Here is a 16669-nt window from a genome sequence, read left to right on the forward strand (position 1 = left end):
GCTCGGACTCGGGCTAAGACCCGGAAGACGACGAACTCCGCTCCGCCCGACCCCAGGGCTCGGACTCGGGCTAAGACCCGGAAGACGGCGAACTCCGCTCCGCCTGACCCCAGGGCTCGGACTCGGGCTAAGACCCGGAAGACGACGAACTCCGCTCCGCCCGACCCCAGGGCTCGGACTCGGGCTAAGACCCGGAAGACGACGAACTCCGCTTCGCCCGACCCCAGGGCTCGGACTCCGCCCGGGCCTCTGCCGAACGATCTCCGCCTCGCCCGACCCGGGGGCTCAGGCTCGGCCTCGGCCACGGAAGACAGACTCGACCCCGGCTTCAGAGGAGCCCCCACGTCGCCCGACCTAGGGCACAGGCCCGCCACGTCAACAGGAAGCGCCATCATCATCCTACCCCGAGCCGACTCGGGTCATGGAGAACAAGACCGGTGTCCCATCTGGCTAGCTCCGCCAGATGGGCAATGATGGCGCCCCATAAGCTCTGTGACGACGGCGGCTCTCAACTCTCTTACGGAAGCAGGTGGACGTCAGCAAGGACTCGACCGCTCCAACAGCTGTCCCTCCGCCAGGCTCCGTTGCTCCTCCGACAGCCACGACATCACGCCAGCAGGGTGACAAGATCTCTCCGGCTGCCACATTGGCATGTACTTAGGGCGCTAGCTCTCCCTCCGCTAGACACGTAGCACTCTGCTACACCCCCATTGTACACCTGGATCCTCTCCTTACGCCTATAAAAGGAAGGACCAGGGCCTTCTTAGAGAAGGTTGGCCGCGCGGGATGAGGACGGGACAGGCGCTCTCTTAGGGCCGCTCACTTCCCTCACCCGCGTGGACGCTTGTAACCCCCCTACTGCAAGCGCACCCGACCTGGGCGCGGGACGAACACGAAGGCCGCGGGATCTCCACCTCTCTCACGCCCGTCTCCGGCCACCTCGCTTCTCCCCCCTTCGCGCTCGCCCACGCGCTCGACCCATCTGGGCTGGGGCACGCGGCACACTCACTCGTCGGCTCGGGGACCCCCCGGTCTCGAAACGCCGACAGTAGTCCTGCTTTGCAATGGCCATTTTGATGCAAGGATGCTTTTGATGGCTATTAGAGGACTCTAGTGATATTGCTACTAACTTCAATGAGGGGGCTAGGTTTCCAAGAGATATGATGTATGCAACTAAATCTCAATTGGCATGGTTTCACATGGATAAGACTTATGGCAGTTTCTCATGTTTTTTTGTTTAATGACTCGTAATGGACTATGGAGGCTAGCATGCTTGGGGTTAGTCGGTTGTGGGACAACGACAAGAGATAGTGCAAATGGATGTGATACTATGGTGGCTACATGGATTGAAACATATTGTGATGACTAGCTCTACTTAGTAAGGTGGCTTGGTGCAAGCGGTGATAACGACTTTCATCTTGTTAGTTTTGCCATTTGGCATTAGTAGTGCAGCGTGGTGAATAGGTGGCTATCATATTGACCTTGTGGAGTGCCAGTTTAGTGTTGTGTTTAGTTAGCAAGCACAACACATTATTGTGTGGCACATGTTAATGTTTTAGTCCATCTTTTATTTCTTTAGTTTTGTTGTGGTTGCCATCATAGTTTTTCCCTTTATGGTTGTTGTACCTTGTTGTACCTAATCTAAGCTAATTCATCTTTTTAATATAATTAATGGTTCTCTTGCATAATTTTTTTAAGAATGTTATAGATTTTAGGTATCTTTTGTTTGAGATTTCTAGTGATATTCGTAGTGACAACATATCAATTAGTGTTTTCTAAACATATAGATAGAGTTCAAACTCTATTGTATATGGCATATTATTCAAAATTTTCTATTTTTTAAAAAATATGAATTCTAGATTTGGGATTGAACACATCTAGGCTACAACGTTGAATTGATGAACAATAGTGCTTGTTAATAAATTGCTCACATTCACATTGTCGCTCTTACTTCAACCATCATACATCCATCTACAGTGGTCACCCATATTTAATCCTATGGACTAAAGATGACAGATGAACTTCTCTCGTTATATATATCACTGTCCTACATATATGAGAAATGATATGTCCTAAACTCACCTAAAAACAACAACATAGTTTAAATTTAATCATAGATGAGCCTACAGAGGTCGAACGTGATTTGGAAACATAGCTCTATTGTTCTCTATCTCATGCATAAATATGGTGCAATGAAGAATATTAGGGTTATGATGTCGAAATCTCACTCGAACTCGTGCCTCATCATAAATAGCACACTATCAATTGTTCTATGGCTGTTCAAATAGGGACAATCTTGAAACAACATTTCTCACATGTAAAACGTTGTGAAGTATGCCAACTGAAACGGATGACACATACACTTCGTGAACCAATCGATATTTTACTTGCTTCTATGTTAAATAATGTTATAATACAATATTTTATTCAAATGCTAAAACTTATTACTAGATAAAAATAAAATTTAATTATCTTCAAAAACTAACCAATAGATATTCCATCATAACTACATTTACCAAACTAATATACTAAAAAATATAGGATAATTACTAAATTAATCGTGCAATAATCAGTATTTATGAGATTGATAATTTTAAATTTTGTGGGCTACAAACAAAAATTAAAACTTACTTTTCAAGTTGGAGATAAGAACAATGGTAGACGTAGCTCGGGATGGTATGGCGTCGGTGCAGACGGTTACCCTTTGTGCGAAGTGGCGCGGGCACGAGGGTGGGGACTTGGTACATGCATGAGAGAGAGGAAGAACGAAACAACTTCTCAAATTAAAGCATATGAAAATCACCTAATTTTTGTCTGTCGGTGGAAACTAATAACTAGTTTTTATTATCTTTTTTAATAAGGATCCACGAAAATTATTTTTGACCGATGAAAATCCTGGATCTTCGTATTATGTTTCGCCTTTTCCCGACTCTTTGCATGCTAGATTTCCATGCTTGGACTAAAACGAAGATAATAAAACCAATCTATCATTTTCACACGATGTATTCATACTTGCAATAGATAAACCACTACTCCGACGGGATTTGCTTTCTGACCTCTGAAATCTTGGAAGGATTATGTGTCTACACTTCTCGATCGAGGGGAAAAAGTCGTAGTACCAAGTTGTAGTTAAATTTGTTTCTTCGATGACAAAACAAAGGAGAGGGGCCCGCGCGGCGCAGCGCAGCGCAGTTGGCTGGTTCCGGAACACGAAAACCAAGCACACTCCACCAGCTGCCATCCACCGGGTTGGATGGAGATTACAATACTCGAATAGTCAGCCAGCCAGCCGGCTTGAACGTGCAGTTTTCCCCTATAAAACGGCCCCGACCCGGCCGATGCCCCGTCCATCCAATCCAATCCAAACCGTCCCTTGTCCCTCTCTTCCTCGAAACGCAGCTATGGGGACTCGGCCGCGGGGGGTCGTCCTCGCGCCATGGGCGGTGGTGCTGGTGCTGGTGCTCGCGCTTCGTCTGGCAGGCGCGTCGCATGTGATCCACCGCAGCCTGGAGGCCGAGGCGGCGCCGTCGGTCCCGGCCTCCATTGTCAGCCCCCTGCTCAGGACGGGGTACCATTTCCAGCCGCCAATGAACTGGATCAACGGTATGCTAGCTACTTGTCTTTGGAGATCACCCCTCCTCCCGCTTGGGCATCCTTTAATTTTGCGCCATGCTCATCTAATCTCTCTCTCTCTCTCTCTCTCTCTATCTATCTCTCCCTGTTCTCAAGCCACCCACGCGTTGCTCGTGTTGCTTCTTGTTCTTGATGCACTAGAAGCGTTTCAATTGTGGCGTCAGGCTATGCATACAGAGAATGCAGCCTTGTGTGGGAGAAATCAAGGAATTAGTATTTTTTTTTTGGTAGACTCGGTTGTTAGCACGGAGCTCGCTGCATGCAGTTGTTTTCCTTGTCCTGTCCCCGGAAAAGTCTAAGCTGCAAGCTATACATTCAAGCTTTGACAGTAGAGAGCCGCCGGAAACGACGAAAGACTTGCGGCGAATTGAGAAACGCCGCGCGTGTGGTGGTTAAAATGCAATAATACAGATGCTCTGTGTTTGATTAAGTACTGTACTATGCACGACGCTGATGGTTCTTGTGCTGTTCGTTCTTATGTCCGGTCGTCGCAAAGCTTTGTTCTGATATGCATGGTGTTGTTTTCTTCCTCTCTCTTTCTCTCTCTGTCCTTGCTGGCGGTTCTGACGATTGCTGGGACGACGGCGAAACTCATCGGCTGCAGACCCCAACGGTACGCCTTTCTTGTACCCGGCTCCGTCTTGTTGTTGCAGTTATCTTCTCCATGTGTTGTGCTGCCTGTTAGATCTGTAGTGTGTATGTCTGCAAGTATTCTAAAGTACTCTCCACGTTCTAAAATATTGGTCGTTTTAGTATTTCTATAGATTCATACAATATATGTCTAGATTCATAAAACTGAATAACGAAAACGACTAATATTTTAGAACATAGCCAGTACTTATCTAATATTTAGTAGAAAAGGAAGGATATTTAAACATTAGAAAATAGTGCATGCTCCTCGTGCCCCCGCAGACTCCACATGAGAAAGCAACGCGTAAGAATCATCATCATCAAGACATCAACATATATTAAGAATTCAGTGGTGTAAAAGCCGGTGGGTGCAAGTACACGACGACAGAATTTGACTTCAGATGAAACAACTACTTTATTAGCGAAAGAAAAAAATAGTTTTCCTAACAACAAGAAAAAGAAGAAAAAGAATAGCATAGCTAGTAGCGCGGTTGGTTGGCATACTGACGTATATTTGGCAACTAAACTATACTATACGTGGTGCATGCAGCTCCGCTGTACTACAAAGGATGGTATCACCTGTTCTACCAGTACAACCCCAAGGGCGCGGTATGGGGCAACATCGTGTGGGCGCACTCGGTGTCGCGCGACCTGATCAACTGGGTGGCGCTGGAGCCCGCCATCTACCCCAGCATCCCGTCCGACAAGTACGGCTGCTGGTCGGGCTCGGCGACGATCCTGGAGGACGGCACGCCGGCGATCCTGTACACGGGGATCGACCGGGCGGACATCAACTACCAGGTGCAGGTGCTGGCGCTCCCCAAGGACGCGTCCGACCCGCTGCTCCGCGAGTGGGAGAAGCCGGAGGAGTACAACCCGGTGGCGACGCCGGCGGCCGGCGGCATCAACGCGACGCAGTTCCGCGACCCGACGACGGCGTGGCGGCACGCGGGGCACTGGCGGATGCTGGTGGGCAGCGTGCGCGGCGCGCGCGGGATGGCGCTGGTGTACCGGAGCCGGGACTTCAGGAAGTGGACCAAGGCCAAGCACCCGCTGCACTCGGCGGCGCTGACGGGGATGTGGGAGTGCCCCGACTTCTTCCCGGTGTCCGGGCCGGGGCTGCAGGCCGGCCTCGACACCTCCGCGCCCGGAAGGAAGTACGTGCTCAAGAGCAGCCTGGACCTCACCCGCTACGACTACTACACCATCGGGTCGTACGACGGCGGCAAGGACCGGTACTACCCCGACGACCCCGCCGGCGACTACCACCACCGCCTGCGCTACGACTACGGCAACTACTACGCGTCCAAGACGTTCTACGACCCCGTGGAGCGCCGCCGCGTGCTGCTCGGGTGGGCCAACGAGTCCGACAGCGTCACCGACGACAAGGCCAAGGGCTGGGCCGGCATCCATGTACGTATCGTGTCGTACGTCGTCGGCTTTACTGCTGCTACGCTATCTATCTATCTATGTATCTATCACCCCGACATGATTGATAGCAGCAGAGATAGGCCGGCCCGGTGGTGTCAGCCGCACACGCATGCATGCGCCGGCCTGCTCCTCCCTGCTTGTGCAGTAGAAATTTCAGAGCGTTGAATCGCTGGTAGCGATCGGATCGGACGGGACCGGACGACTTGTTGTTTGACTGGTTGTACTGTACGCGTGGTCTTGGCAGGCGATCCCAAGGAAGATCTGGCTGGACCCCACCGGGAAGCAGCTGCTGCAGTGGCCCATCCACGAGGTCGAGAAGCTCAGGGGGAAGGCCGTCAGTGTGGACGCCAAGCTGGTCAAGCCCGGCGACCATTTTGAGGTCACAGGCATCGCAACTTATCAGGTTAGTTTTATACTCTAGCTACGTTTTGAATTCGATGGATCATAAAACTGTTTTTTTTTACTTAGTAACTAGTGGCAAGCTAAGGCCGGCGGTAACATGTGTGCGTGCGCACACAGCTGGTCACCTGTCAAGCTTCGATTCGCAGCTTGTCGGTAGTATACACTACACTAGTACTAGCAGGGTATCTGTCTAGCCAGCCCAGCTGCCAAGATCCAATGGTCCATGCATGCATGCCTGTTGTCGGCGGCCGTAAAATAATCCCTGCTAGGCTGCTACGTCACACACACACACGCCGGCCATTCCATTCCGATGCTTGTCTTGCCCAGCCACTTGCCAGCGACACCACGGCGCTTCGTTCGTTTTCTCTTCTCTTTCACCCCTGCCGTACGCGTAGTTTACGTCGTGCACTTGTTTCTGATTTGAAGTCCGAACAAACAATGAAACAATCTTCTGCCACACACACGCACACGTACCTGTCGCGTAAGAAATCGCGGACACATGGGGAGGAGGAGAAGGAGAAAATCTTCCGGTGCAAGTGCAATGAAACGCACACGTATGCAAGCGCGTTATTTTCCAAAGAGAAAAAAATGCACCGAAATACGGACGATGTTGTGTGATATGGCAGGCTGACGTGGAGGTGAGCTTCGAGCTGGAGCTGGAGGCGGGGACGAGCCTGCTGGAGAAGGCGGAGGCGTTCGACCCGGCGTACGACGACGACGCGCAGAAGCTGTGCGGAGTCAAGGGCGCGGACGCCAGGGGCGGCGTGGGGCCATTCGGCCTCTGGGTGCTGGCCTCCGCCGACCTGCAGGAGCGGACGGCCGTCTTCTTCAGGGTGTTCAGGGACGGACACGGCAAGCCCAAGGTGCTCATGTGCACCGACCCCACCAAGTACGACGCCCCGGCCGCCCCCATCGATCCCCTTCGATCTCACACGCCGTCACAATAACAACCACCACATTGCAGATGGCTTGATTTTTTTTCTCTCTCTCTGTGTCTTTGCAGGTCGTCTCTTAGTCCGGATCTGTACAAGCCGACCTTCGCGGGCTTCGTCGACGCCGACATCTCCAGCGGCAAGATCACCCTTAGAAGCTTGGTACGCACAAATGCCACGCTTGCATTGCTTGTTGAGTGCTGAAATTTAGACGCCGGCTAAGACTTGCTACGTACTTGACTAAATTACACAGATCGATCGGTCCGTGGTCGAGAGCTTCGGCGCGGGAGGCAAGACGTGCATCCTGTCACGGGTGTACCCGTCCATCGCCGTCGGGAAGGACGCTCACCTCTACGTTTTCAACAACGGCGAGGTGGACGTCACGGTGTCCGGCCTGACCGCCTGGGAGATGAAGAAACCGCTGATGAACGGCGCCTGAAATTGAAGGGAAAAAACAAAAGTCTATCCGGCCGCCACGTGACTTTCTTTATTTTCGTTCTTCTTCTTCTTCGTCAACACACGTCTCTGCCGCCAAAGGAGAAATTGATTGATTTCAACGTACGTATGTGTACGTCTGCTGCCGATCGAAAGAGAATTGGATTATTATAAAATTGTTTGAGGCCGGTCCTTCCATTTTCTCGTCCTTAATTCCTCTGGCATGCAGGATCAGTGACCGACGACTTGTAGTTTGCTTGAGCATGTTGTTTACGCTGCTAGCTTCTTGTTGTACGATACACATATACAACAATATGACACGATGAATAAAAAAAGTGCTGCTAATTAATTTTACAGTGTGTCCACAAGCAACGAGAGCTAGCGCTGCCTTTACGTACTAGCTCTCCTTTCGTTTTGAACTATATATAAAACGTTTTAGCTTTTTTTAGATATGATGTTTTTTTACTTATAGTGTATGTTTTAGTTATGTAGAAAAAATGTATCTGGAAACAGATGGAGTATTCATTTTTCTGCACAAAATGTCGCTATATATATAGGGGCATGAAAAAAAATTAAGAAGAGACGGAAGCGTCGATCTCTGTGCTAGTGACGCAAATGATGGACACCACCAGAAGCTTTGCCACGAAATCATGTGAGGTGCGTGTATAGGTAGTATAACCACGGCGGCCCACGGTCATGATGAACACGTCAGTGTACGGGCCGGGACGGTGCCCTTAATAATAAATTAGGGTTTAGTACTATAGGGAATAATGCACACGCGCGCACCTCGTCTTTGGTACCCAAGAATAATATAATGATATCCATAGTACGTTGCTATCTCCAGGTGGATAGAGGACCAATGGTTAACAAGCAGGAAATCAGGACCAAAATCGAGCTATTTGTATACTACAAATAATGGGCGACGACCGATATGATCGAGTGATGGCCACGTCCGTATTGCACTAGTTCTTGTTCCACTGTTTTAACCTGTTTTCAAATACATTGCATGATACACTGCTCCATTAATTACATTATACTCATGGGTACGACGGATGCTTGCACATGGAAAGATCGTGCCAAATCCAACGAGAAAGGGGGCTTTGGCGGCGTACTGTACGTGCAGGTGTGAACTGCGAAGCAAACGAGAGATAAAGAGGCCGCATGGGTCATGTGTATGGCAATGGAAAGAATATGCAATTAAATAAATAAAGACAGACTGATGATATAGCATGGCATCATGCTTAGGCGATGGAAGTTTGACCATCTGCCACGATGACGGGGACGAGATAAAGTCTATATCTATACTACTAATTAAGAAAGCAAGGGGTAGGCTGCCTCATTACTGGTTCTGCCTGTGTGTTTGCTTCATTCCCAACTGTGTCCCGCGACCCCCATTTCCAATTCCTGTGTGTTTGCATTCCCATTCCGCGCATGTGATCCGTTTCCATTACCAAGCGTCCCACGCATGTGACCCGTTTCCCATTCCCAAGCGTCCCGCGCACCGCGACCAAATTTTACCAAAAAAAGCTAGCAGCGTGGGTTAAAGCTCACAGCCAACCAAGACTACACATGTTGTGGTGCGCACTAGACCTTATAAACAAGTGTGTGCACAGTTCCGTGAACAATGTGGTACTATTTTTAGATTGCCAACACGGATTACACTTTTCCTGGGAGGCCCATCTGCTTGTGGCCCAGAGCAGCCCACCCCAGCGCGCCGTCCTCCTCGACAGGGCCACCCCGCGCGCCGTCCTCCTCCGCTCCACCCTGGCGCGCCGTCAATGCTAGGGCGGCCCACCCCCGCGCGCCGTCCTCCTCCACAGCCCACCCCGCGCGCCGTCCACCTCCGCTCCACCCTGGCGCCGTCGTCGCTAGGGCGCCCCACCCCCGCGCGCCACGAGGCCCATCCCCGCGCGCCGTCATCGCCAGGGCTCCCCACCCCCGCGCGCCACGATCTCCATTGCTGCACCAGCTGCAATCCCCCACGATCTTCCTCTGAACTGCTCCACTCCCTCCACTTCGATGAGGATAAATATGGGCGCGACGTCTCCACGCTCTTCTTTCCCTTCTTCCTGCCACGCTTGCTCTCGCCGTCCTCCTTGCCGGCAGACTTGCCCGCGGGGACCCGCTTCTCCGCCTTGGGCTTCTTCCCGGCGGTCGTCTTCTCCGCCGCGGGCTTCTCCTCAGAAGAACCATCAAGTAAGTTGTATAGTGCACTGATAAACCTGCACTAAAATACCTTGAATATTGATCTGGAGAATTTATGTGCCTTGAAGCTTTCCAGTTATTGTTTGATGTGGAACAGTTTGTCTTAGCTGACAATATTCTCTCATATAAAAGATCTGCAATCAATAAAGGTTAGCCAATGAGACCACATAAGCACAAACTTATATAGAGGTTATTGAAGAAAAAGAAACTAACTTGATGTAGCCTGAACAGAACATAAAATGAGTCATTTCCATTAAATCTGCTGGTAGAACCTTCATTTTGTTTAGAAGTTCCATCTACAGCTGGTCGTCGTCGCAGTGCGTGCATCGATCTGCATCATCATCTTCTCTCTCTTTTTTTTCTGCTCTGAAGAAGCAACGAGACGAACGAACGGATGGATGGATGGATGGGAGCCAGAACAGAAACAGAGAGAGGGAGAGGGTGATGGGTCAGAACAGAGGAGAGAGCCTTGGAAGGGAGGAATATGCTTGCGGTGTACCTAGGAGCATACCTACGCACTGGGTGATTTGGTACTAAAAATACTGGCGCCGTCTTAAGACATTGAAGTTTATGCCCTCAACAACCTGAACTGCTCCAGCTAAATATGTTCAGAATGAGATAAGCACGGTTGGGTCATAGGACATGACTATAGGAGACATTTTTCTCTAAAATACCGTGCAACTGCTTAAGAGAAACTTCCTGTTTTCCAGTAACTGTGTTGTTTTTATATGGTGTCGAAGAGTGTTTTAATTATTGTGTACAAAGCTAATGACACATGATTATGTTCATGCCGTTTATCGAATTTATTCCTTTTGTTTTTATCTCTATTGCATTGACAGTTCATGTCCCAATTCTTTTTATTTCCAGCTTGATGGTCACTACTGGCTCACTGGTTGCAAACTGTTGGGTGCTCCAAGGTAGCAATAGGTTTTGTCTATAAAGTGTGGGACTGGACAGACATAAGGCAACTTCTCAATCCTGATCAGGTAATATAGTTTTATGTTTATGTTTATAGTTTTATGTTTATGTTTTCTAATGAAGTCAATATAATCATGGTGACACACGATCATGATAAAGTAATTAAGTATATGCATGTGTAAATATATGCTAATGTCAAACACTTCCTATAACAATTTGCTGTGTATGTTTCCACACTAAGTGTGGAACATGATAAAGTAATTAAGTATAAGTATCTGTTGCAAATTAGATTTGACATAGTGCTTTAAAATATTCTGTTAATTAGATTTCCAAAACATCTCTACTATCTCACCTCTTGCTGCTCACTACCAAGGCGGTTATACTTCTTGTTGTGACTATGCATAAAACCTTCCCTACCGAAATGTCTAATTCATACCTTTTGCTCTTTTCTCCATACTTTTCTACTTAATATTAGTGCTTTAGCCTCAACAGACCCTTTACACTCTTTAATCATCAAGATATATATATAATAGCCTCAATAGACCCTTTATTCTCTTTAATCATTTCATTAAGATATAAGTCTGCTAACAACAAACACTATAAATACCTTATGATTATGTAGCCAAACATCCAAAAATATTGACAAACATATAATTCAATCATTTTTTCCAGTTATGATAACCTTACCTGTTTGATACCAATGGTACCCAAATTTATCGTAAATATGCTTTTGGGGATGCCTTATAGGTCTTTATATCTTCGCATAGACTACTTATTGAAAGCTACTTAGACACCCTTGATCATAGACATTCTGTCTGCCATTTGATATGTACCAACGTATTCATCAGATTGCAAAACTCGGGTAAAATAAACATAGCCAGAAAGTAAACATTTTTTTTACAATTGTTTAACATTTCTGATTCAAACAACAATAAAAGCAGGCCTGGTGCAATGGTGAGAGCTGCCTCACTGAGTCACTGGGTCACAGGTTCGAAACAGCTCCACAGAGACAAGGCTTGCCTCAGATTATCCCTTCTCTAGACCCCACTCTTGTCTCCGGCACTGGGTCTGCCCTGGTTCAGGCCCACTAACAAACTTCCAGTAGTGGGGTGAGTCATAAAGTGTGGCTTCATCCAGTAACAGTTTTTGGAGACTGAATGCAGTTATATAATCGCGTAGCTTATCCCTTCTCTAGGAAGATAGCCAATCTAATAAATTTATAAAAAACATGTAGAATAAAACAAGAAATAATATAACAAAAGGCATGAAAACAGCAAAAACATAAGCGGTCTCCAATCTGTACAAGGGGTGCATATGTAACAAGCTACAAATCACCTTTTTCTAGATTACAAATCAGCTCCTCTGAACAAGGTATATAAAAATATGGCAGCACCTGAACACCAACGAGAGAGTAGTAATCAGGGAATGATGAAGTAGCTTATGATGAAACCATAGGGAATATGTAGGTGGACAACTGAAGTATACTTCACACATTAGGGATTCCAAATACAAGAGGTGAGAACAGATCCTTGTCTAACAATCAAGAAAATCAGATTGTATGGAAAATAGTAATATACAGTAATCTTCAAATATAAAGAAACTTTCACGTGAAAAAGGTATGGGGGGGTTAGTGGCAACATGGAGCAAATGTACCTACCTACAACCAGCTGTTTGGACTGAACAAAATGAGATGGAGGATTGGTTTCTGCCAATGACCGAGAAGGGCACAAAACCAGCTCACTATTTACTTTGTGGCGAATCTAGAAGAAGAGAAGTGCAATAATCTTCCATGGAGACAGGAGATAGATTAGACTGTCTTTGCAGGGATAAGGATGAGTGCTCCTCCTGGGTTTTGATGGGAATTCCAGAGCATGACACCTCATCACAATAATGAGGCTCTGTATAAACTGTTTATGAGTTATCAAGGAACCTAAAGCCATGAAGACAGGCCTAAATAACTTTGCTTGCGTTAGGCTCTGTACAAACTACAAACTGTTTAGTGTTTACAAGCATGCTAAAAAAGGTTTGTACTTACCTTATCTTGGATGAATGGATTTGCTGAGTTCCTTAAAAGATAATTGATAATAGCAGCCTTCTTTGAAAGAATTGCTTTGTGGATCGCTGGTAAGCCATCCTAAGGAAACCAGCAAAAAAATCCAATGAACAATAATGATCTAAAAACAAAGAAGCTGTATAGCTATTTTGCAGTCAGGCGGTGGCAATTACCTTATCAAGCGCATTTATGTCCACGTTATGTTTTAAAAGGCTATTCAATAGATACAAATCACCGGATGCAGCAAGGGTGTGAAGTGGAAGCCATTTACTCTGCAAGGAATAGATACAAGGTCACATTACACGTGAAAACTAAACTTGAAATAACAAAAATCAGCCTACAGACAGGTGAAGAGGCAAATTTTAAACATAAAACTCTCTATGGTTCTCATGATTCAAAAGCAAATTATTAATAACACTACAACAACTGAACTTCTCTAAATACAGATTTCTTACAGAAGTAGCTGTTTCCAGATCAGGCACTCGCTTGTTCAGAAGAATCTTCTCCTCATTTGAGAACAACTTCTGACGGCCTGAAGTATAACAGAAAATGTCACTATGCATAATAAAAATAAATATAAGAATGATGCAAGGTGAAGAACAAAGTTGCTCTAAACTAATTTGTTATTTCAACCAATTGGCCAAACAGCAATCAGTGCATTCTTTCATAAAAAGCAACATTGTGCAACAATCAGTCATCTTTAAGTAGCAACAAAAACAAGCCGGTGGATTAAAGCCGCAGCGAACAGGCTAACATGACTAACAAGTTTACCAAGGCAGTAAATGTGCACCCAGTTATTGTTAATATCTGTTTGAGCATCAATTGTTGTGATTTGGTCAAAGCCAGTTGGGTGATACAATAGAATGTGGCGATAGGAGTAAAAGTACACATTCTACTTTGCACCACTGCTGATGGCGCTCATAACATCGGCATTTTGTTTGACATAAGCTCATGAACTGTCATCTATTGCAGTGCCATTGGTAGATTTAGTGAGTTTGGACTTCCGATATTAGAATTATATTGGTTTAAACTACTCCAGTTTGTTGTAAAATCTAAACACAAAAATGTTGTAATGGCTGCCCTTGGCTCGCACAGTCTCACTGTTCAGGTGGGGTAATTAATCTCCAAAACAAAAATGTAGTCACTATCCTAACAAAAATGTAGTCAATGAAGCAATTCTTATGTATGTAAAAATACAACTCCAGAAGTCAGAACTCACCCTTAGGACTCTTGCTGTCCTCCATCTCATCCTGAACATATTCCCTACTTCTAAAAAACTCATCAATGTCGTCAAGGGTGGTCGAAGATGGACGGCGGTGTCATGCTGTCGTCCCGTGCCGGCGCGCCGTGCTCTGAGGCCGTGCTGCGTCCAGGCTCAAGAGGAGGATTGGCCGGTGTAACCGACCGTTCATGTCTGGGCCGGATATTCGGACCACGTAGACACGTAGTACGTGTGTCTTTCTACATGGGCAACTGAAGTATACTTCACACATAGTTTACTAGGTGGTCATAACTAACATTTCAAAAGTCAGTGCAGAGTAGCATTACTACAATATCTTATATATGTAACAATGCTCTTCAACATTTTGCTAAATTCTTGTAGTCCAATGCCGTTCTAATTTGTATGATAACAAAAAACAATGTAGTTTAACTGCAAAACATAAATAACGGTCAAGTTAAATCAACATAAGACATGTGCAATTTTTACAATAAAAATCTTACATGTGTTACACTACTATTGTTTTTCTGTTATCTCATCTAATCCTTTTCATGATATTTTGTATCTTTGCAATGATGTCATGATCGATCCTATAGGATCAATGACATCAGTTACACTTAACCAAAATAGGACAGTTGCAGACTTGCGTCCCTTTCCTCCGTAAGTACATGGTTCACTTGTCACATCTATCTATCTATATATTAATGAAGAATCTAAGATAAAGTTCGTGTTTTATGTAGTTTCGTGCTATTTGACGATATTCAAGGTTTCAATAACTTACCACAAGTAAAGAGTGTCTTTGCGAGGGTAGTTGTTAAGTTTCCTAGGCATCGTAATAGTCAACACTTCATCCTACAGGACATCACTGTGAGTCACTTCATCAAGCTTTAAAATAGAGTCAATATAATCATGTTATTATATCATAGACTTTTTTGACTTATACGACATGTATTCTCAAAAAAATATCTAGGGAGCCAAAATCGAAGCAATTTCAAACGGCAATAATGTCGAACGGTTCGACGTCTTACTCAAACAAGGATACACATATACATTGTATAAAGTGGCATTCTGTCTAAACTGGGCGGAGGTTCAATTTCGGAATATTGCGCATGGGCTAGAGTTGGGATTGATAACACATACTATTGTGGAGCCATTCACTAAACCAATTCAATTTCCTCCATTTCCAAAATATCTTATGCCATTTCATGATGTTTACCAACAACCGCATAAGACGTTCGTAGGTAATCACGCTTCCCTCCATATGGTATATAACTTAACATCTTAAGTTTGCAAATTATTCAAAGGTAACTAATCACATGTGAATGGCTCAGACATTATTGGCATAGTTGTTCATTTGGAGCCATTAAAGTATATCGGTGGAAGGCCATACAGAGAGGCTGTACTAATGGATTCCAGGTCATATTAATTCATAGTTACACATTAATTCACAGTTACATTCTTTTTAAAACATTAAACATTTGTTAGGTTTTAATCAAACAATTATTATGTGTTTTATAGGTGGAATCTAATTGTCATGGGGGTATGGACCGATCTCCTGCAGAGAAATGCTCTACGATGGGCATTAGCTAAAGTTGACAAGAATATAATTATTGCAACAATGATGCGTCGTAACAATAAATACAGTAATTTCTCCTATACCTAGCATCTTTCAACATATATTCAATTTTCATGTTTATTATTAATTCTATACTATAAATAACAATAGGATGTTTGGAAACTTCGGACTATAGCACCATTCATTTCAACCCAGATCATCACACTACACACCGGCTGCAGTGTGAGTGCTTTTTTCAATATATTGTTAAAAACATTTAAAATTATGATGAGTTAAAATAATCATGTTTTTACAAATCATGTTCTAAATTGCAGTCATTCGACACTCGTTGATTCAAAATCCAAGGAGTCGTGCCATCAACAATTTTCTGGAGAACAGACAAGCACAATTGACAACTATGATACTAGATTGAGACGTGTTTTAGCTTATTATAGTAGATATACTTTATTAATTATATGTAGTAGAACACTTAGTAACAATGATTTGGTCTCTATTTGTATTGGTCATGTGTCCAGTCTTAATGGTGATAGCTTTGTACAAAACTATGTGACTTATCTGTGAGCTAATAAAGAGGTTCATCACCGTGTTTTTGTTACCAATGTTCTTACCAACTACTCCCTTTGCGGTGGTGTGTTCTACTGTGCAAAAAGAGAGTCTGTGTGTTGCAACGGGAATATATAATACAAGTATACTACGATAACTTATATACAAAATATGTGTTATATTTGTATATAAGTTATCGTAGTATACTTGTATTATATACAGGTATACAACTGTCATATTTGTAATTTTAATGTATGAAAGACATGCATTTAATAAAACAGATGCAACAACTCAGTATATAGATGAGAAATGACACAAATGAGCCTGACAATTTCATCATAACAGTATACCCTAAAGTTTAGTCATCTGCAATTTCCTTAGTGCTTCTTAATATGGTTTTATTTAAATACAAAAAATGAGAATCAGATTATTTACCCGAAGGTAGTAGACAACAAGCAGACTACCATTTGGTTTCATGGGCATTTCATGAGCAGAGTCAAAGAGGGACTTGTGAAGATGTTTCTCCTCCTCCGAATCCCAGGGCAGATCCATCATTTTATCAACTAAATTCCTTTTAATGCAGATAGCACAAAATTCGGTCACCATCATCTCAACATGATAAACCCAAGAGTTTTTTAATGTATCCTCAGCATGTGTCATATTTGCTGAGTGTTGCTCTTTCACCTTAGAGC

The 16669-nt window shown here is 44.9% G+C and overlaps 3 protein-coding genes across 3 annotated transcripts; 2 read left to right on the forward strand and 1 right to left on the reverse strand.

The window, feature by feature from the left end:
- The first annotated feature begins 3349 nt into the window (after positions 1-3349).
- LOC542314 (cell wall invertase 1) lies at positions 3350-7816 on the forward strand. The gene is made up of 7 exons (NM_001111899.2): positions 3350-3603; positions 4238-4246; positions 4814-5676; positions 5939-6097; positions 6723-6985; positions 7100-7190; positions 7282-7816. Exons 1-7 carry the CDS (start codon positions 3402-3404, stop codon positions 7465-7467), a joined length of 1773 nt encoding a protein of 590 aa, NP_001105369.2. The 5' UTR covers positions 3350-3401; the 3' UTR covers positions 7468-7816.
- A 4769-nt stretch (positions 7817-12585) lies between these two features.
- On the reverse strand, positions 12586-13933 carry LOC103627241 (ankyrin repeat domain-containing protein, chloroplastic). The gene is made up of 4 exons (XM_008647530.2): positions 13859-13933; positions 13095-13171; positions 12813-12911; positions 12586-12720 (listed from the first exon to the last, which is right to left on the reverse strand). The coding sequence occupies exons 1-4, from the start codon at positions 13881-13883 to the stop codon at positions 12601-12603; spliced, it is 321 nt and encodes a 106-aa protein (XP_008645752.2). The 5' UTR covers positions 13884-13933; the 3' UTR covers positions 12586-12600.
- Positions 13934-14385: 452 nt separating this feature from the next.
- On the forward strand, positions 14386-15588 carry LOC103648360 (uncharacterized). The gene is made up of 5 exons (XM_035959194.1): positions 14386-14518; positions 14599-14725; positions 14829-15099; positions 15190-15274; positions 15377-15588. The coding sequence occupies exons 1-5, from the start codon at positions 14439-14441 to the stop codon at positions 15519-15521; spliced, it is 708 nt and encodes a 235-aa protein (XP_035815087.1). The 5' UTR covers positions 14386-14438; the 3' UTR covers positions 15522-15588.
- The last annotated feature ends 1081 nt before the right edge of the window (positions 15589-16669 follow it).

Source organism: Zea mays, chromosome 5 (genome assembly GCF_902167145.1).
Source record: "Zea mays cultivar B73 chromosome 5, Zm-B73-REFERENCE-NAM-5.0, whole genome shotgun sequence".
Taxonomy (NCBI): domain Eukaryota; kingdom Viridiplantae; phylum Streptophyta; class Magnoliopsida; order Poales; family Poaceae; genus Zea; species Zea mays.